This window comes from Hemiscyllium ocellatum, chromosome 24, assembly GCF_020745735.1.
Source record: "Hemiscyllium ocellatum isolate sHemOce1 chromosome 24, sHemOce1.pat.X.cur, whole genome shotgun sequence".
In the NCBI taxonomy this organism is placed as follows: domain Eukaryota; kingdom Metazoa; phylum Chordata; class Chondrichthyes; order Orectolobiformes; family Hemiscylliidae; genus Hemiscyllium; species Hemiscyllium ocellatum.
In genome coordinates, this window is record NC_083424.1 from 9,382,982 (window position 1) to 9,404,919 (window position 21,938).

General features: G+C 40.2%; 1 protein-coding gene across 3 annotated transcripts in view; it reads left to right on the top strand.

Moving 5' to 3' along the window:
- Window positions 1-21,938, top strand: part of cltcl1 (clathrin, heavy chain-like 1) — a 56,351-nt gene that overhangs the window by 16,815 nt on the left and 17,598 nt on the right. For all 3 annotated transcript variants that reach the window (XM_060843450.1, XM_060843451.1, XM_060843452.1), the window contains exons 3-19: window positions 72-340; window positions 2,963-3,124; window positions 3,464-3,577; window positions 5,067-5,240; window positions 5,757-5,954; window positions 8,338-8,538; window positions 8,699-8,851; window positions 9,028-9,150; window positions 10,136-10,273; window positions 11,869-12,033; window positions 13,001-13,181; window positions 14,265-14,428; window positions 16,866-16,991; window positions 18,259-18,401; window positions 19,490-19,724; window positions 20,717-20,839; window positions 21,680-21,825. In XM_060843450.1, coding sequence (XP_060699433.1) covers window positions 72-340; window positions 2,963-3,124; window positions 3,464-3,577; window positions 5,067-5,240; window positions 5,757-5,954; window positions 8,338-8,538; window positions 8,699-8,851; window positions 9,028-9,150; window positions 10,136-10,273; window positions 11,869-12,033; window positions 13,001-13,181; window positions 14,265-14,428; window positions 16,866-16,991; window positions 18,259-18,401; window positions 19,490-19,724; window positions 20,717-20,839; window positions 21,680-21,825 — 2,815 coding nt within the window. The remainder of the gene's footprint in view (window positions 1-71; window positions 341-2,962; window positions 3,125-3,463; window positions 3,578-5,066; window positions 5,241-5,756; window positions 5,955-8,337; window positions 8,539-8,698; window positions 8,852-9,027; window positions 9,151-10,135; window positions 10,274-11,868; window positions 12,034-13,000; window positions 13,182-14,264; window positions 14,429-16,865; window positions 16,992-18,258; window positions 18,402-19,489; window positions 19,725-20,716; window positions 20,840-21,679; window positions 21,826-21,938) is intronic.

The following is a 21,938-nucleotide window of genomic DNA, read 5'->3' on the forward strand; positions in this document are numbered from 1 at the left end:
AATTCTACATGCTGATATAGTCAAATGCTTCTTTGATATTCTAATGTTAACTTTGTTTTTGTTTGTACTAGCTGGCAAAACCCTACAAATATTTAACATTGAAATGAAGAGCAAAGTGAAAGCTCATAATATGGTTGAAGAAGTCACATTCTGGAAATGGATTTCTTTAAACACTGTTGCCCTAGTAACTGAGACTGCAGTATTCCATTGGAGCATGGAAGGTGACTCTCAGCCACAGAAGATGTTTGATAGGCATGCAAGCTTGGCTGGCTGTCAAATCATTAACTACAGGACAGATCTTCAGCAGAAGTGGTTGCTTCTAATTGGAATTTCTGCACAGGTAGATCGCCTTTTTTCCTCAAGCTGTATGCCTAAACACTTTTTTTTGCGTGCTCTTGCTGCAAGTCTAAAGAATTTCAACTGACACCTGTAGTAGCTAAGCTAATGCATTTGACATCTGGTTAGAACATCCCATTCATGTCAAAATGGGATTTAAATGCAAAATCTAGGCTGTCACATCAGCACAGTACTGGAGAATGCTGCATTCTAGTCCCACCTTTCTGGAGGGACATTAGGTTGTCTGCCTTGCCAGCTTTGTCTTGTGACCTCCTGCATTTTGAGGAGCAATGGTGTCCTGGATTATGCTAGCCACTCTTCTTTGCCTGCCTTAATCATTCTTGCTGTAAAATCACGGGGGGGGAGGAAAGTGGAAAATTTCTCCTTGAGAGATGCTGAGGTAGAATCCTGAACCAGTGTATCCACAAACTCCTGCCATATGGGAATTGAAAGAATCAAGAGAACTGAACTCTTGTGATCCAGTCTGGTGTCAGAACACTTCTGACTCCTGTTTTCCCCACCCACACTTGTTCTATTTGTTGAACAGCAGTTCTAGTGGTAGTGTTAAGTTTTATAGACCAGCATTTCAATTTCATTTACCATTGTTTTAAAAAAAACTTTAATCCAATAAAATACTTGGTGTACAAATTCTAACCTGAATTAGGCAACTGGATATAACTGGACAATTTTAGTTTTAATCACTTTCCTATTTGACTCTAGAAGTGGTGGAACTTTTCAATGAACTGTCCATAGTGAGTTGACAGTAATGCTCTGAAAGGTTGTGAAAAATGTTAGGTGTGGTATATTTCACTTGGTGACTAGCTTTTTCATTTCCCTTTTAGCTTGGGGAATCTTGTCTGTCTGGAGTCCTGTTTTTTTAGATGCTGAAAAGCAATTGTGCTTTCCAGTATCTAAAATAGGACATTTCAATTGTCAAACTGCACTGTAACCTGCTTTCAAATGTTTATAACTTAAGTTATAAACTTTTAAGAAAACTTTGGGCTAAATACTGGTGTTATTGTGCAGTCTTATTTCTTTACAAGCCACTGGACTCTTAACTTTGCTTTCTCTCCAAGAGACGGGTCTCCAGATGCTGGAGCTCAAATGTTGCTGGAAAAGCGCAGCAGGTCAGGCAGCATCCAAGGAGCAGGAAAAAAAATCTACATTCCTGAAGGGCTTCAACCCAAAATATAGTTTGGGACTGACCTGCTGTGCTTTTCCAGCAACACTCTCTCATTTCTCTCCACGGATGCTGTCAAACCTCCTGAGTTTCTCTCTTTTTTTTCTGGTTCAGTCAGCCTTGCTGTTAGGTGCCATAAACATAATCAAAGGTTGTACAACCCTTGGTCTTTACTGCAAACACATTACAGCACAATAATCGGAGACCTAAATATTACTCTTTGACTAGAGCATTTTTCAGAGCAGTCTTCTGCTAACTTTTTAAAGGTGTATACACATGATTGCCCCATGAGCTGCTACTGTCTTCCATCAGGGACCCAGCACATTGAAACTAATAGATTATGCCACTGACTTGATGTTTCTGGCATTTAAGCTTTTAATGCTATTTTTAAATTTGCTATAAAGCAAGATCTTGCTTTTGTGTGTTGAGAAAGGACATGGATGCCACACGAATTTTTTTTTTAAAACTGTTGGTTAGGATGTTTTAAGGATGTTGGGATAATGCTGACTTGCCTTTTAAAACTTTTGGCGTAAATTTATTTCCCCCTTTTTTTGTGTTCAACACTTTGGATTGCTGGACAATTCTCTAAACTCTAACTGAATTAGTATAACTTTCTATGTCCAGTTTAACTGTCACTGCAGCATGGCTGATGATTCATAATGTCAATTTAGTGACCTTCAGGGATTCTTGAACAACTTAATTCAGGAGTCTCCAAGCAAGATCATAGTTGAGGATACCATTGAATCCTCAATGAGTTGAATGTTTTATAAGTAGGCTTTACCCTCCGAGGTGACTGAAATGGAGTCCAGTTTCCAGGTAACCTGCCAAAGCAGTGCACGTCCCTCCAGCTTGAAGTGTGCAGCTAATATGGCCTTTCCTATCTTCCATGCAGACTTGTTTTCATTTGTAGGATGTTTTGGTGTCTCTGGCTGTCCTGTCACTTGGCCAATTTTTGGTTGCCTTTCAACTTGGTGCATTGCCACCATGATCCATTGTAGTCAGTCATCTGTAAATAGACCCATAATCCCATTGGGAAAGGAATTTCACATTTTAGCCACCAGAGATTCAAGTCAGTCAATTTGGCAGTTCTTTGGAAAAATGTTTTTTGGTCTTGGCTCCTCTTTTTTGCAGTAAATCCCTTGTAACCAGCAAACAAGCAGTTATGCTCAGCCAAGCATAATTTAGTTCTTGCTGCAAAGTATACGGCTCAATTAGGAATCTGAAACACAGCAAATACTACCAGGGCCGCCATCACTAAAGTGCACATGGTTTTCTTGCTGAATGCTATTTGGGTCTGCAATTGTAATCCTTTTTAAGGAATTGAATTGTTTGCTAATCAAATGTGGATTGTAGCCCTGTATAGTATGGTGCTGTCCACTTCAGACCACCTGAATCATCTAGCTGAACTGACTGCATTTCCTCCAACTTTTGCTTTTCCTCATTTAGCAAAACAGGGTAGTTGGTGCAATGCAGCTGTACTCTGTGGACAGGAAGGTGTCCCAGCCGATTGAGGGACATGCTGCAGCTTTTGCTGACTTCAAATTGGAAGAGAATCCCACACCGTCAACACTCTTTTGCTTTGCAGTTCGTAGTCAAGCAGGAGGAAAGGTAAATTTACATTGTTTTGGTTAAACACCTCCTACTGCTAAATGGAGAATCCTTTTTTGTTGTGTGGTGTATTTTAATCCATTTCCCACCATCCTGCAAATGTAAATTTAAAATTTCACAGCCCATATTCACACCTTGTACTGAACACTTCAAGGTACTGTAAAGAGAAAGTGGTGATCCAGTAACCAGCAAATTGCACATTGCATCATAGGCAGTGACATGCATCACATTGCATCCCATATAATCCACCTAAAAATCTGGTAATTGACAGCTTCACTGTCTGTATTTTGTGGCTTGTCTATCCTGGCTTTTGAAACTGACTTGTAAACTCTCTTGCAGTTACATATAATAGAAGTAGGTCAGCCCGCTGCTGGAAACCAGCCTTTTACAAAGAGAGCAGTGGATGTGTTTTTCCCTCCAGAGGCCCAAACTGACTTTCCAGTAGCAATGCAAGTAAGTACCAGCTTCATTCTGTATACTTTACAATAAGCCACAGTGTTGCATGCTACTTAGCAAAGTGTAACTGTCTTGTAATGAGTGTTCTGTTGAAAACTACTTTTCAACAGAATATATTTTGACAGCCTAGGTTTGTCATGATCACAACAACTTGGTGCAATGTTTGAAGCTATCTTGAGGCTTCATGAAGAATGCTTTACCAATGAGTTGCTAATAACAAGCATGTACAAGCTGAGCCTGTTTTGGTAATGGCTATTGTCACTTGAAGGAATATTTTTGTCTCCTGCCAACCTTGACTGGCTTGAAGGTCCTCTTGGCCCTGTTCCCATATGTTCTGGCACTTCTTACTAGCAAGTGTGTATTTTTCCTTTAAACTGCAAGACCACCAACTTAAGAGCGCCTCATCTTCCGCCTGGGAACCCTCCAACCACAAGGGATGAACTCAGATTTCTCCAGTTTCCTCATTTCCCCTCCCCCCACCTTGTCTCAGTCGATTTCCCTTGAACTCAGCACCGCCCTCCTAACCTGCAATCCTCTTCCTGACCTCTCCGCCCCCACCCCACTCCGGCCTATCACTCTCTCCTTGACCTCCTTCCACCTATCACATCTCCATCGCCCCTCCTCCCTAACTTTTATCTTAGCCTGCCTGGCACCCTCTCTTCATTCCTGATGAAGGGCTCTGGCCCGAAACGTCGAATTTCCTGTTCCTTGGATGCTGCCTGACCTGCTGTGCTTTAACCAGCAACACATTTTCAGCTCTGATCTCTAGCATCTGCAGACCTCACTTTTTACACCAACTTAAAGGCAGGATTATCTTTCGAAGCCAGTGGCCCCATTCTGGTCTCTGCATTTGAGGCTGGATGTCTCCAGGTGAGTTTGACCAGACAGTGCACACTCATTCGGTTTCTTTACCAAATTTTAAAAATACTTTGCTTTTAGCTGACTCGAGTCACCCTAGATGGTGCAGTTAAACTGGAAGTGTGAATTTTGGGGAACCACTTACTACTCTATAGTTTCAGTAGTTTAGACTGTAGAATTTTGAATAGAGTGGGCTAACTGGCTATAGCAAGTACATAAAACTAAAGTTTCAAATTAGCTGAGTGGAAAATGTATTGCAGAGTCTAGTGCTATAGCTCCATTTTGACTTCATGGATCTCACTACCAGTTTAACATCTCCCAGCGTTCCCTGTGTCTGGGTTTCTTCAGTGTTCCAGTTTGTCCAATGATGTGCAGCTTGGGTGGATTGACCATGGGGGTACAGGGTTATAGGGGTGGGGTGGATCTGGGTAAGATCCTCTTCAGAGGGTTGCTGTGGGCTAAATGACCTGTCCCTACACTATAGGGAATCTGATTCTATTCCTCCAACCTGTGTGCATGATCCAGTGTTTTTGTCTTTCATTCCTCATCTTTGTACTCCCGCTGGCATCCTAGATGAAAATACTGAAATGTAATGGAAATTTGTCATTCCAATATTTTTCTTCTCCAGATTGGAACAAAATATGGGGTTATATATCTCATTACCAAATATGGCTACATCCACTTGTATGACTTGGAATCTGGTGCTTGTATCTACATGAACCGTATTAGTGCTGAGACCATTTTTGTGACTGCTCCCCATGAACCTACATCTGGCATCATTGGAGTCAATAAAAAAGGCCAAGTATGTTATCCAAGGCTGTTAGCAATTTCTGTGGTAGTAAGCAAACTGAAGTGGTTTTTTTTTTGCATAATGCTTCCTATACCAGCAGTGAGGACAAGTACTTGTTATGGTCCTGAATCACAAACTGTAATTGTAGCAATGACTAGAGCACATTAAAGTTTCTTTAGGGTGCATGGCATTACAAGAGCCACTTGCAAGTAGGCTTTTGCTTGGTATAGCCAGCATGAAATGAGAATATAATTCATTTTTAGCAAAGGATGTTTTAACCATGGGGCTTTTTGTGTAGATTATACCTTTTCTTAGCCTCCGGATGTGACTAACAAATTGTAGACTCCTTAACTATTTCATTGCCCTGTATACAATCAAGCTGTTGTAATTTCTTGGATGTGACTTAATTGGAAGTAGATTACATTGTTAACTCTTACAGTTTGCTTGCATTCACTCTCAACTTCCACTTGTGTAGAGCTCTTAGTATATTGAATGTTCCTTAACTGACCATTTTTTGTTTGCCCCCAGGTATTATCTGTTTGTGTGGAAGAAGAGAATATTGTAAACTACGCAACTAATGTGCTCCAAAACCCAGACCTTGCTCTCCGAATGGCTGTGAGAAGCAATCTTGCTGGTGCTGAGGAGCTCTTTGCACGAAAGTTTAACACTTTATTCGCACAAGGAAATTATGCTGAAGCTGCTAAAGTTGCTGCATCAGCTCCAAAGGTGTGGGCATTCTCATTCTGCCAGAAGAACCTCCTATCTGGCATTCAATTAACTAATTCTGATTATCCAAATAGTGGTCCTGATGCTTGGCTCACTCTTATCTGGCATTCCATTAAGTGAAATATTCCCCAATTGTGTCCCTCAGATAATTGAGGTTCCTCTACTGACACTTTCCTAACGTTGTAAAGAACACGTTTCAACCCTCTACTACTTTTTGAATGGTCTAAGCTTAAGGTGCCTATAATATCCTTTATTACTTTCACCATAGTGCCTTGACTAACCAGTTGACTTGTCAACTTCCTCCTGTGGTGTAATCTTGCATTTTTTATTTTGAATATAATATAAAGCTTTGGCAACATTCTCATTCCATTAGTGTTGGAGTGCTATAATCACATGGACCTGTTTTTGTCTCCATTTTTGTACTGTTCAAACGTTGTTCTCTTGTGCATGGTGCTGCACTGTCTCCTCCAATGCTTGCCAGCCTAACAGCCTCTTGATCTTGTTTTGAAAATCCAAAACATGTAGTAATCCAGGTCTTCCTTGCTTATTCCTAACTGCAGCATTTTAACAGTTGTACTGTCTCTTGTTTGTTAACCCATAACCACTAATGTGGTGCTGGAAAAGCACAGCAGGTCAGGCAGCATCCAAGGAGCAAGAGAATCGACGTTTCAGGCATTCTTCTTGAAGAAGGGCTTATGCTCGCAACGTAGATTCTCTTGTTCCTTGGATGCTGCCTGACCTGCACTTTTCCAGCAACACATTTTTCAGCTCCAATCTCTAGCATTTGTTGTCCTCACTTTCTCCTAAACAACTAATGTGTTCTCGCTGCAGGCAGTGGACTTCATTCTAACTAAATCTATTCAGATGTGAAAAGGCCAACTCTACTGCTGGGTCAGTGGGTGCAATAACCTACTATTAGACAATTTTTGGTGAAATCTTGTGCACTCTAGAATGTTAAATATACTTGTTTTACAGACATTCAAAACATTGATTGCACAACGGTTCAGTGATTAACACTGCTGCCTCTGTGTCAGGGACCCAGGTTCAATGCAGTTGGCAGAAAAACTCCTGACAGACATTTGTCTGCATGGGTTTCCTCCCACTGTCCAAAGATGTGCAGGTTAGGTTAATTAGCCATGCTAAATTGTCCATAATGCTCAGGAATTTGTAGGTTAGTGCATTAGTCAGGGTAAATGTAGGGGGATGGATCTGAGTAGGATACTATTTGGAGGGCTGGTGTGGACCTGTTGGGCCAAATGGCCTGTTTCCACACTGTAGGGATTCTATGAACTTGGGTACATTGCATAAGTTGTGGTTATAGCACTCCAACACGAATGGAATAAGAAAATGTTGCCAAAGCTTTATTTTATATTCAAAACAAAAAGGCAAGATTGCCAAATAGATATACCACAAGTGGAAGTTGACAACCTTCCCCTGCCACCACAGGAATTGCAAAACCTGCACCCACACCTCCCTCCCTGCCATCCAAGGCCCTAAAGGAGCCTTCCACATCCATCAAAGTTTTTTTTAAACCTGCACATCCACTAATAATTTTTTGCATTGGGAGCAACAGATGCCGTCTCCTCTGCATTGGGGAGACTGGACACCACCTCCTGGCAGAGCGCTTAAGGGAACATCTCTGGGACACCCACACCACCCTGTGGCCCAACATTTCAACTCTCCCAAATCTGCCAAGGACATGGAGGTCCTGGGCCTCCTTCACCGCCACCCCCTCACGACCAGACGCCTGGAGGAAGCACGCCTCATCTTCCACCTTGGAACACTTCAACCCCAGGGCATCAATGTGGACTTCACCAGTTTCCTCATTTTCCCCTTCCCCACCTCGCCCTAGTTCCAAACTTCCAGCTCAGCACTGTCCCCATGACTTGTCCTACCTGCCTATCTTTTCCTCCTATCCACTGCACTCCACCCTCCTCCCTGACCCATCACCTTCATCCCCTCCTCCACTCACCTATTGTACTCCATGCTACTTTCTCCCCTCCCCTAGCTTATCTCTCCACGCTTCAGGCTCTCTGCCTTTATGCCTGATGAAGGGCTTTTGCCTGAAACATTGATCTTGCTGCTACTTGGATACTGCCTGAACTGCTGTGTTCTTCCAGCACCACTAATCCCAAATCTGGTTTCCAGCATCTGCAGTCATTGTTTTTACCAAGTCAACTGGTTAATCGAAGTGTCATGATGAAAGTAATAAAGGATATTATAGGCACTTGAGCTTAGACCATTCAAAAAAAAGGGTTGTAATGTATTCTTAAGTGTTAGAAAAGTGTCAGTGCAGAGGAACGTCAATTATCCTCAGTAAGCGATGCAATCCTGAAACATGCAATGAGTAGATCAGCTTATTCTATATACTGTGTTCGTGTAGGGTATTCTACGGACTCCAGACACAATTAGAAAATTCCAGACAGTCCCGGCCCAGCCAGGGCAGGCTTCACCTCTTCTGCAGTATTTTGGGATACTCCTTGATCAGGGACAATTGAACAAGTATGAATCACTGGAACTCTGCCGTCCTGTCTTGCAACAAGGCCGCAAGCAACTGCTGGAAAAATGGCTGAAGGAAGATAAGGTAACGACAGCTCTTTAATTCCTCCTGAGAATGGGCACTGGATTATTTGGAGCTAGAATACAAGTTACAAACGTACCTTCAAGCACTTGTGATGGAGAATGTTTCATGAATCTGCAGTTATTGTTGACCTGTTCTTTTAATGTTTTGCTTTTTAATGTAGTTGGAGTGTTCTGAGGAACTGGGAGACTTGGTGAAGACAGCTGATCCCACACTAGCTTTAAGTGTCTATCTCCGAGCCAATGTGCCAAATAAAGTTATACAGTGTTTTGCAGAAACTGGGCAATTCCAGAAAATTGTTCTGTATGCGAAAAAGGTAATTTGTCCTAAAATCCTTCTATTATCTTAGCAATGCCTGTTGAATGTTTTGGGTAAAACTTGAACAAAAATCTTCAGCTCTTCCACATGTATTCAATGTACTAAATAACTTTGTCTGAAATGCACCAGATTTTTTTTTCTTGACTTACCCCTAGTCCAATTTATGTTTAACAGGTTGGTTACACTCCTGACTGGGTCTTCCTGCTGAGAAATGTTATGCGTGTGAGCCCTGACCAAGGACTTCAGTTTGCACAGATGCTTGTCCAGGATGAAGAACCCCTAGCTAATATTAATCAGGTCGGTTTGAACATTTCTAAGCTTTTTAATTTGCAGCTGAAGTTTAAGGAAGGATCTACTGGTGGGCCTTCAGTTGGTTTGTTAACTGAACAAAGTGTTAATGAGTCCAGACTTGAATTGTTAGCCATCTCCTGTCATGGGTTGAAATTATTTTTGGGAATCTGTCTATTGGATTAATGAGGTGTGGATGATGTGGGAAAACTAACTATCATTTCTGGTCTAGTGTGGCTTAAAAACCTAACTCCATTCAGCTGTGACCTTTTTTTTTGTTTTTAACAAGCAGTAGTTCAGACCCATGTATGCTAGTTTGACAGTTGCTTTTGTAAACTCCACATCAGCATAATTTTTGAGGGCTCACTTCAAGCACATGCATGAAAATATTCTATAAAGCATTGTGCTTTAGTGGAACTGTAGAGTTCTAGTGTAATCTGGTGAATAAAGTGAGTAACTAATTTCACTCCCATTTTGTATTATGGTGAATGAATGTTCATTGTGATGTAAATGTGGAATCTCTACTTATCCTGTAAAGTGGGATAAAATCTAGATGACTGGCTTTTAAATTTTTGCTTTCTGGAGTAACATGGTACCTGGATTTTTTTCCTGTGGCCTTCAGTGATTTCTAAAACTTTTGTATCGGTTGTTTTTCATGCCTTTTTGCTGTTTTTTCAATACTGCATGTAGATATTCAATCCTATCCTGAAACTACAAAAAAGTGCATAACTTAATCTGGCCAGTACTTGTCAGATGTTCTCTGGAGCTTCACAGAACAACCCCAGATTTTTATCTGCCCATGCCTTTCCAGTTGAAATTGCTTGATCGTTCTAGTAAGAAATCTTACCCAACACTAACCGCTTCCCTAGGATCAGCTGAATGGATCCAAAGTCTGTGTTTTTGACTTTTTAAATCTTTGTTTTATGGACTAACTAACATTTTAAAGAGCCGTGCAAGTTCCTGACAGTTGATGCTAGTTTTCCCTTCCTTCCAGATTGTGGATGTATTTATGGAAAATAACCTGATCCAGCAGTGTACATCTTTCCTATTAGATGCGTTGAAGAATAACAGGCCTTCTGAGGGTCACTTACAAACACGCCTTCTTGAAATGAATCTGATCCATGCACCGCAGGTGGGAAATGTACTTTACTAGCCATGAATACTTGGATGTTTTGGGTTGTTATTTGGTTTAAGAACTAATCTCTGGCCTTCACTGAAGTAAAGTAGCAACATTTGAATTTTTTTCTCTAAAGATTATTTTAAATGCCCAAGTCTCATGATTGAATACTCAAATTTATTGGATTTTAAAAAGTGCCTTCAATATAAATGTTGACCCCTCTTCTGATTTCATCCTAACCTACAAATGAAATACTAATCTGGCAAATTTTGTTAGTCCTCAAACTCTCCTAGTGTCAGGAATAGCCTTAAGTGCTATATTTTTACACTAAAAAGGTAAACATTTGGTTTTGCACAACTTTGTAAATGTAAAGTAAGATTACTGCAATACCGTGTGGACATTAGGCTGGAGTTCTTGGGGCGAGTATAATGGGCCTTGGAGTGAGCAAGGCTCTCTGAATTTACCTAGTAATGCAGCATGAAAATAGACCCTTTTCGTCCAACTGGTCCATACTGACCAGATATCCTAAACTAGTCTTGGCCCATATACCCTCAACCGTTCCTCTTCATATACTCATCCAGATGCTTATTTTTTAAAATGGGTAATTGTACCAGCCTCCTCCAACAGTTCATTCTATGTATCCATCACCCTATGGAAAGAGTTGCCCTTCAGGTGCCTGGTTTTTTGAACTTCCCTGAGGTAACCATCTTGGCTGTCCACTATAATTCCAAAGTTGCAAACTTATTAACCATGCCTCCTTCAGTGAAATCCAAATCACTTCTTTTAAATGATGAAAAGCAGTGGACTCCACACTGGTTACAGGTCTCCAGTCTGAAAAGCAGCCCCTGTCACCTTCTGTCTTATACTGTTTTTGAACAGGTTCAGATTTCAAATAGTTAGTCCTCACTATTCGACGTGAGTCTAAACATGGCTAAGTAGTCTACAATGAGGAACCTTGTCAAACACCTGACTGAAGTCCATATAAATCACATCTACTATTCTGCCTTTACCGATCTAGATGTTTTTTGAAGTAGCAAAAAGTCACTTTAAGACACTTTTCACCCACACCTGAATTTTTTTTGTTCAATCATTCTGTTCTGATTCCAATTGTTTGAGGCCATCTTATAGATTAAGGCAAGAGATATTCTTCCTCTGGGGTTAGGTTTCCCATTTTAAATGTTGGTTTTAACTTGATTTAATCCCTGTGTCAGATGGACTTGCTGACTTTTGTTCTGGAACTCTGACTTGCCTAAGCTGTTCAAAATTTCAAATGACTTAACATTCTACAAACCAGACATAATTGTAATTCATTAGATATATTTAAGGCAATTCCATTGAAATGGCTTATAACCTTTTGTAACTGTTTAATGTCCTTGCTAGTTGAACATTAGCTTGCATGTTGGCTAACAGTCAAAAATCAGACATTTTGAGCAATTTCCTGTCCATTCAGCATCTTTCTATAGATCTGCTTTATCTTCTTCGTCTAGAGACTCAGCATATGACTACCAGACTGCTACGTTCTAATCTAGCCAAGTGTAGCAGCTGATCACTGCAGTTCATGAGTTATGTGCATACCTAACATCCTTACTAATGGGACTTTACTTTCTTAGGTGGCTGATGCAATCCTAGGAAACCAGATGTTTACTCACTATGATCGTGCACATATTGCCCAGCTATGTGAAAAAGCTGGCTTGTTGCAGAGGGCTTTGGAGCACTATACAGATTTGTATGATATCAAACGTGCTGTTGTACATACTCACCTTTTGAACCCTGAGGTATGAGTTTAGAGTATACTGAATTCAAGTCTAAGTGGAATTTGTGTGAAATGCCATTTTAATATAGCCCAAGTTAAAGCTTAGGCTGGTCTGCAGACATTTTTTAATGTTGGTTTGAAAGTAACCCTTGTTTTTAAAAACATGTGAATGGATAGTTGAATAGTGGGTGGCCTTGGTAACTTGAGACCAGTTTTTAAAAAAAAATTCTCAGGCTTGCATAAATGTAAGACATCAGGATGGAAACTTTTTTTTCTTGAATTGATGGTCTCCGAGTAGTGCCTTCCTGAAGCAATGAAATCTGCACCTGCACTACAGAAGCTCTCCTCCGTAAGGGGTACCAAGACCACATGCAAGTAGCATCTTGAATCCTAGAAAAGGATCTTGACCTTGGACATGGTCTGAAAAGCAAAGTACTTTTTCCTGCCAAAGTAATCATAACTCTGCATTACTTCAGTTTTCAAAATAGATGGTGTTCGTATAGTCATTGCCAACTGAAGAGCAGCTTGTGGTGCTCTGGAGATTTTTTTTACAGTTGCTAAGTTTTTGATTTCAGGATAGTATTATATTCACTGATTACACACTTGAGAATTATGACTAAGCCAGCAAAGTCATAATCTCCTAGAATTTGAACACTCCTTCAAATTATACTTTCAAGGATGGGAACTTAAATGTGAATAAACACTTACTCCTGTTTGTATCTATTCTCCAGAATTGTGTAGAATGTTTTTTAGGCTAACCTTTTGGCTGTAGTTATGTGGAATTCCAAGTTGGTGTTCCATGGCACTTCAGGATGCTGCCCCTGACTGTAATACTCACTACTGACTTTCATTCCTCTGGATTTTATTGTAAACATTTCAAATCTGCAAAGATAATGAGCTGTTCAATGTCTTGCAAGTTCTGAGTTAAAAATGATTGCTATGCTTGTGGAAACTAGGGCTTAATGTTTTTCATTTCTGCCTACCTCTAGTGGCTGGTGAACTTCTTTGGTGCACTCTCTGTAGAAGACTCCCTTGAGTGCTTGCGTGCCATGTTGTCAGCTAACATCCGCCAGAATCTGCAGCTTTGTGTGCAAGTAGCATCCAAGTACCATGAGCAGCTTGGCACTCAGTCATTGGTGGAACTTTTTGAATCCTTTAAGAGTTATGAGGGTAAGCTGTTTTTTGACTTTAGTCTCTTGCACCACCTGAATTCCTAAGGAAGCTGTTTTATATCCATGTCTTACTGTGAGTAACCCACTGACTTAAGCTAAACCTCTTGCCCCTTTCTCAAATTATAGCGATGTTGTTGTTGCTTAACTTTACAGGACAAAGCCTAGTGCAGATTTTAATGCTGTTTGTTTGAACCATTTGGTAAACTTGAGACTGCAGATCCTATCTTTGCAAATTACATTCTGAAACTTAATCTCTTTAAGAATTATTTTTAATCTACACTTGTTTCCTTTCCTAACCTTTTAGTGCATTCTCTTTTTTTTCTATTTGCCCTTATTCTAATAGTTTTTCGTTTTCTGTATTTTTTTGGTTTTGTGAATACCAAAGCTGGTCTCTGATTATATCCACTACTTTTAAAACTGATATTGTCCCTTTTAGTGTAATTGCAGGAGACTTTTTATCCAGGAGGTGTTTTGATTGGTTGGATTTATCACCTGCACAAGTCCAAATATATCAACGTTCAAAACTTGCTGGCTTATTTTTCTAAGCACACTAAAAAATGATCACAAACTATACAACGACTCATTCAGCTTAAAAGGTCGCTGATAAACTGCATTCAAAGATAGGAATAGTGAAGACTTCTAACATGTTTGAGGCAGTGGAGGTTCTAATCCAGAATCATGCAAGGAGTAACTTTCTCTCCACGAGAAGTAAATCAGCATGAAATTAGGTAGTCTACCTGTGTTTTTTAGGAGTGTAGAAAATAGACCTGACTCTTAAACAACACTCTCGAGATTAAATCAAGCATGTGTAGAGATGAGAGTAATTCTATTAATGCTTTTTGACATTTTATTAAAGATATCTCTCAACTCACTATAAAGTAATGCTAATGGTTCTAATTTGTGTAGCAGATTTTTTCTTTTGACCATTTTGTCTTGCAGCAATTTAAGTACTAATGACTGTCAGTTTATCTATGCCAGAAACTGGCAATGCAATCAATATTTGTAGCATTCTATTTCTGAAATATTTACTTGGAGCGAATTGAGTTTTGATCTGCACCTCCTGTTCTTTCCTTCAAATTAGGATTGTTTTATTTCCTTGGATCCATTGTGAACTTCAGTCAGGAGCCTGATGTTCACTTCAAGTATATTCAGGCAGCATGTAAAACTGGACAAATTAAAGAAGTTGAGCGTATATGCCGTGAGAGCAACTGCTATGATTCAGAACGTGTGAAGAATTTCCTGAAGGTACTTTTTATAAAATGTGGTGCCTTTGGCCCAGTTTCATTGCATTCTTGGCAGCACATTGCCCACTTTTTTGGTCATTCTTGCCTCTGGAAAATAGTTTTTGGCTTGCAGCCTGAAGTGCCCTTTCAATAAGCACTGAAGGGCTGCTGTATTGCTGGGGACAATATTCTTCAGTGACCCTACACAACCTGTTCTAGTGCAGATCTTGTCTGTTTGGTATTCCCCAAATCTAAACAATCTGGCTTAAAATGATATTTGTTTTGTCCAAGTTTATTAACAGACCCCCATCTACTACTTGTCTATAATTACAGAAGTGGAGTGGCTGTGTTCCCAATTGTTTCAATGGCCACTCCAGCCTGTTCTGCCCTTCAAGATGTTTTATGGGTAGGGGGAAAAGTTTCCAATATTCAAACTTGAAGATTTGTTACATTCCATTGAGTATCCATTGCTCAAAGATTGAGAATTCTCAAGGTCTCAACACCCAAGATTCTTTTCCACATGAAAAGCAACCCGGAGTATCAATCCTGTATACGTTGAGGGTTATGGTTCCACTCCTTTACAAAACTTCACCTGGGAACCTAACTGCCTCTGAAACAGTCAAAGGCAGTTATAACTGCAAGTCTGTGTCTTTAAAGTGCTGTCAGTAGTGGAAATTAGCAATTCTGATGGATCACCAAATCTAAAACATTGGTCTTGCCAGAGCATTTTGTTTTAGCTTACTATCCAAGTACTTTGCTTTTCAGCTGTCCTATCCTTATGGAAAGGAAAGCCTTATTCAGCAAGATAAATTACTTGTAAATTCCAGTTAATGAAACCTGAGCAGTTGATAGCTAAGTTGTTGAATACACAATTCTCTTTAATGAGTTTTTTGTGATGGGTAGATGATCAATGCCTCCCTAATATGCTGAAAATGCTTCAGTGTTTATCCGTACATGCAGAATTAACATTGAACTTTTGAGCTGACAGGACTAATTCACCTAATGGAAGTCTGCTTATGGGATGCAGCTTCACAGATGAAGGTGGATAGACAATCCACTTTCTGTTGCTACTTTTCAGAATTAGATAATTTTGATTTGTGCAATTCAACCACTTTTTTGTAACTGAAATTTCCTGTAATATTGCAGGTGTTGAATTATCCACCACTTTTTAGTAGCACAGGCTATTGTCCATTTTCAAAATGGTAGTGCAAACTGGAGAGGGTTCAAAGATTTCAGGATGTGGCTGGGAATTTGAGAGACTGGGCCTTCCTCCTTGGAGTGTAGATGGTTGGGGGGGTGACCTCTTTTACAGAAGTTGACACAAGGCCTGGATGAGGTGAATAGCGAGGGTCTCACCTTAAATATGCCCCATAGTTTTGAACTCCCCACCCTAGGGGGAAGGGAGAGATTTTTTTAAAGAGCATGAGGGGCAACCTTGTGGTTCATGTGGAATGAACTCAGGCTCAGGAAGTGAAAGTGCAAGTACAGCTACAATGTTTAAGACATTTGGATAAGTACATGAATAGGAAAGACTTCAGGCATGTGGGATTAGTTTAGTTGATGTGGATTAGTTGGATGAAGAGTCTACTTTCCTGCCCTGGTGCTTAGAATGGAATAGTCTCAAATGGAACCAGATTTTAGTGTAGAGGAAACTTAGGGGCTGTAATGCAAAATCCTTTGTCACAATGAAAGCAACTTTAATCAGCTAGCATTTTAAATCCACTAACCTTTTTTGGAGACAATCTGCCATCCTTGCATAGTCTGACTCCAGAATCACCCTTAACATGCATAGCTCTAACTGGCTTCATGACCCAGGAAACCATTTGGCATATCTTGACTCAAACCACCCTCAACCCTGTCCTAGGAAAGGATAAGTGGTTTTGTGGGGATTATGGTAAGTGCTGTATTATCATCTAGTCTGATATAGAAATGCAAAGTCATCTAACTTTGCTAAAGAATTCCAAAGTCTGTACTGCAGTTTAGTTAACTTTAAATTGCTTTCAGTTCTGCAAAGTCACTTACTAATTATTCCAATATCTAGTCATGACAGTAAAGTGTTGTAACCACTTGTGTCAAAGCCTCCAACTAATGCAGTTAACAACCACTCAGGATTCCATTTTGGTCAGCTCCCCCACACTTGATGCATCGTGTTCCAGTAATCCTTGATAGAAGTCACTTGAACATTTTGTCTGCTGATATTCAGTCACTGTCATACTCTCTCCTTCAGGCACTTTTTTAAAGCAGTGTTTGCAGGGGTTAAGTTCATTCTTGGGGAATTAGTTTTCTTTGAAGTAGCGAGGCAAAAGCAAATAAGTGTAAATTTGGCTGTCGAAGCACATTCCTCCGGTTTGGATTTAAGAATGTGGTGCTTGAAAGTGAGACTTTTTTTGTTGAATGGAGGTTGGGCCACTGCAACCTGGAGACTTGTGCTGGGCAGTAATGATGTTTTTGTTTTTCAGGAAGCCAAACTGACAGACCAGCTTCCCTTAATCATTGTGTGTGACCGATTTGACTTTGTCCATGACCTCGTTCTGTACCTGTATCGCAACAACCTGCAGAAATACATTGAAATCTATGTCCAGAAGGTCAGTGAAATCAAAATCATTAAGCTGTTCTTATAACTATGATCACTGCATTGCAAAGTGCTCACAGATTGTGAAACTTAATCATCCAATAGGTGTTCAACCCTTCATACCTCTTCCACCATTGAATAAGAACTGTTGAACTCAACTTGTATACAACACTTCTCTTTTTTTTAAAAAAAATCCTGAATCCCTTGTTGCCAAAAATATGGCACACAACATTGAATATACTCTGGCTGAGCCCACATACTTTGGGATAGCCAATTCGAAACTAGCAATCCTGGAATGAAGACATTTTTAGTCTGAGATTTTTGAGTGCTTACCCTAATTCTAGAACCTCTCCAGCCTCCGTTTTCCTGACATGTGCTGTTAACTCCTGAATGAGATTCTTTTCATCTCAGCTCTTAGGATTTATGCCTAGTCTACTCGGGTGCATCAATCACTCAGCCTAGGAGTCATCTGGTGGTTTTTTGTGCAGCAAATTTGGTGGGCGGCACGGTGGCACAGTGGTTAGCACTGCTGCCTCACAGCGCCTGTAGACCCGGGTTCAATTCCCGACTCAGGCGACTGACTGTGTGGAGTTTGCACGTTCTCCCCGTGTCTGCGTGGGTTTCCTCCGGGTGCTCCGGTTTCCTCCCACAGTCCAAAAGATGTGCGGGTCAGGTGAATTGGCCAAGCTAAATTGCCCGTAGTGTTAGGTAAGGGGTAAATGTAGGGGTATGGGTGGGTTGCGCTTCGGTGGGTCGGTGTGGACTTGTTGGGCCGAAGGGCCTGTTTCCACACTGTAAGTCTAATCTAAAAATCCCTCCTTGGGTAAGAGATTGCACTATTGAGCACAATCCTAGATCATTGCACTTGGCACTCCTCTTGTAACTTATACCATTTTGCCCTTAATTGTATTCAGCTTGTTGCTGTGATTCCAGAGTATTGAAGGGTAACAGGATAAATCCAAGAATAGCAGGAAGAACAAATGTAGGGCTGAACAGTTGGCTTGATGCAATGGGCCAAATATTCTCCTCTATTAGTTAGAAATGACATTTTGCTACAAAATCCTCAGCAGTTTGGCATAAAGAGGGTGATTTTTTTTTCTCTCTGTACACGGAAAGCTATGGAAACATTGCCTGAAAAACAAGTGGCTAAAGAGGTGGTCAAACCAGTAATTCTCAAGCAAGTGACTTCATGCAAGAACCAAGTTCATGCACTTCAGTTTTCCTTATGCTGGTTGGATAAACAGAACTGTTGCCAATTTGTGGTGTCTCATTGTGTGCAGGTGAATCCAAGCAGGCTTCCAGTAGTGGTAGGTGGACTACTGGATGTGGATTGCTCTGAAGAAGTTATCAAAAATCTGATCACTGTAGTCCGTGGACAGTTCTCAACTGACGAGCTTGTGGGCGAAGTAGAGAAAAGAAACAGGTTAGTATCTAACCTTTTTTACTTGTTTTGGGGTAAGTGAATGAAGCTGCTGCTAATTTTATGGTACTACTCCTTTTGTCACCTGCAGGATCAGGGTGTTTTTTCATCCCAGTCTTCTGCCCCAGAATTATTCAGAAGCATCTTCTGATTACTGAAGAGGCCAGCTAAATAGCTAGATCTGTTACAGCAGACTTTTTTAACCCATCTTGTGCATTGCCAATTGTTGCAGCATTCTTTAGCTGTACCATTTCAATGGGAATTTTTGTCATTATGAAGCACTGAACAGCTGTAGATGACATCCATATATTGAAGTTTAGTTTGTACTATACTGCAACAGATTAACAGGAAAGGAATATTAAAATCAGGCAGAATTAAAGAAAACATCAGACATTGAGAATTGGCTTAATGATCTGTTTAGTTTGAAATGGAAACTGTAGCACCTTGAATTGCCAGACTTCTGTAATTTAGTAATAAATGTTCTACCCTGATCCAGGTGATGGCAATGGTCAACGTTCCCTGTTGTACAATTTTTAGCTACACTTTTTTTTGTCTTTGGACAGACCTCAGGACTGTGTATACTGATCTGGGAATGTCTACCTAAACTGTTTGGATTTGAGTTGTTGAACCTCCTCTATCTGAGCTAAAGAGTTGCAGCTGACCACTGGATTTGCTTTAGCTACCTCCTCCCCTTTTTATAAACTTCTGAAACCAGGAATCCAGAGATCCTTCTGATTTTAGAGTGGTGAAGATTTCAGGAAGTCACATAGCCACCTTCTCTTAAAGCGATGAATGTTCCAATTTTAAATCTCAACACCAAGTTCATCCAACAGGTTTATTTTGAAGCACTACCTTTTTTGGAGCACTGGTCCTTCAGGTGGTTCATCACGTGATGAAGGAGCAGCACTTTGGAAGCTAGTGCTTCCAAATAAACCTGTTGAACTGTAACTTCTGTATGAGCTTAACTTTGCCCCAATCCAACAGAACACCTCCAAGCCATCCCCAGTTGGACATACTTGCCCTTGATTGAATTTACCAGTTGCTGCTGCTTCTCTAATGTTTTTGTTTTTTTGTATTTTATTTATCTGCAGATTGAAATTGTTGCTTCCCTGGCTGGAGGCTAGAATTCATGAAGGCTGTGAAGAGCCTGCTACTCACAATGCTTTAGCTAAAATCTATATCGATAGCAATAACAATCCTGAGCGTTTTCTGCGTGAAAACCCCTTCTATGATAGCTCTGTGGTTGGCAAGTACTGTGAAAAGAGGGATCCGCATTTGGCTTGTGTGGCTTATGAGCGAGGCCAGTGTGATCTGGATCTCATCAAGGTTAGTGTCTTGGCACAATTTTAAGATGGGTACTGTCTGGGTAAAAGCTGGCCTATTGCACAAAAAACCCAATGAATTTGAGAGATGTTGTGGTTACAGCCACAGCTAAGGAAGGATGTGATCTTGTGGGTGCAAAGGAGATGGATCAAATATGGGATGGTGTTCATTTTTGAGCAGAGTGCTGAATGGGGGCTGCTTTTTTTTTTGAGGGGCAGAGACCAAGCAAATGGGAAAAATATTAACTTTTTTTTTGTTGATCAGGCACCCTTAGTTAAGGTAAGGGGCTGGAGGTTTAGAGGGAATTTTGAGGAAGAATCTTTCACTTTGGGCATTGGGCATCTGGAACCTTGCTGCCAGAAAGGGTGATTTTAGTAATGAGCTATCTCATGTTTTAAGCACTTGGTCAGCAAAGTGCTGCAGCACTTAAATGCTGGCCAAGTTCTGGAAGATGAGGTAGGAGTGCTTGACTAATGCAGACGTGTGTGTCTTTTTAAAAAATTACTTTTGCACTGTAATCCTGACCGCTTTTGAAAAAGCGTTCCTCACTCCTCTGAACTACAAACAAAATTACTGATTTTTGGCTGTCCAAACTCTGGGCTTTGAGGTTGCAACCTGGAATTAGATTTGCAAGCTCAGACACGTGGATTTCTCCATGCTAACAGCTAATGTAGCCCTTTTATGCTTTTTCAATAGAGGGAATGAACAAACATTGATATTTGAAGTTCTCATCCTTATCTGTCAGCTCTGGTGGCAGCTGAGGGATAAAATATACTTACCCTCTTTCTAATCTAATAATTAGAAAATCCTTGTTTTATAGAATGTGTTTTGTTTTGTTTGTTTTTTTTTAAAGGAGTAATTTGTTAAGGCAGTTGTAGTCCTCCAATCATGACCAATACAAACTTTTTAATGCAAGGACTTTCTGAATTGTTGGCAATTTAAAGTTTGAGGAGTGATGCATACAGCTGACTTGTATGATTTAATCTCATGCTTAGGTTTGCAATGAGAACTCTCTATTCAAGAGTGAGGCTCGTTATCTTGTACGTAGAAAAGATCCACAGCTTTGGGCCAATGTTCTTGAAGAAAATAATCCTTTTAGACGCCAGCTGATTGACCAGGTATGCTTTGCATTCTCTAATTATGAAAGCTTAAGGGAAATGTTCTGCCAGATTTAAATGTACTTTTCAGTCAGAATGGTACTATTTAAATCCTCATGCACTGAATAACTTTAAACTGACATGTGAAGACTCACCTCTGGATCAAGTAAGACTTGAACCCAGAGTTGAAACATCTCATTGTGCCACAAGACTCCTTGTGCACTGTATTTTTGTTGTGAATGGAAAAGTAGAGATCTAGCTATTGCTTTACTCCCTCCCTAAACAGTGGACCGCTTGCTAAATGAACTTCAACTGGAATGGTTAAAAGTTGAAAAAGGTGGAAAATTTTAAGGAGTACTTGAAACTAAAACTAATGTTCCAAATAGCATAACTTGGGTCCATGGGGTATAATAGTGCTTTTTCAGTGAGTATATGGGTAAGATGTCAGTTTTCAAATTAAATTTCTCTCCAATCCCAGAAGACAACTTATAACGTATTAAAACTGGCTGCAGATCAGTAGTGTCCTTCAGCAGAATGACACCTGAGGAGATCAAAGTCTTCAAAGTTGGACTAATCTAGTTCACTATCATGGAACTTCTGGCAATTATAACAGGAGTATTATAACAATTATAACTGCAATGAAGTTGTGTAACTTAAATATTTGCTCTTTGGCAAACAACAATAAAGATGTAGCATCTGCTGATTTTGTGAATGATTTCACTACTTTTTTTCATCTCTTACTGAATATCTCCCTTAACCAGCTAATACATTCTGAGCTTAGCTGACTCTTTCTTCACTTTACAACAGCTTGTTCTTAAGCCTGATGAACCACTTTGTAAAGTGAAAGTAATTGCTTTTCAGGTTGTCCAAACAGCCCTGTCTGAAACCCAGGATCCAGAAGAAGTATCTGTCACTGTGAAAGCCTTTATGACTGCCGACCTCCCCAATGAGCTGATTGAACTGCTCGAGAAGATAGTCTTGGATAACAATGTCTTTAGTGAACATAGGTGAGAAATGTTTGACTATTTCCATGCACTGTAAATCTATGAACAACCTCATTTTGAAAGAAATGCCTGGCTATATTTAACAAAACTTGTGGGTTTTTTTCACTACCTTCCCA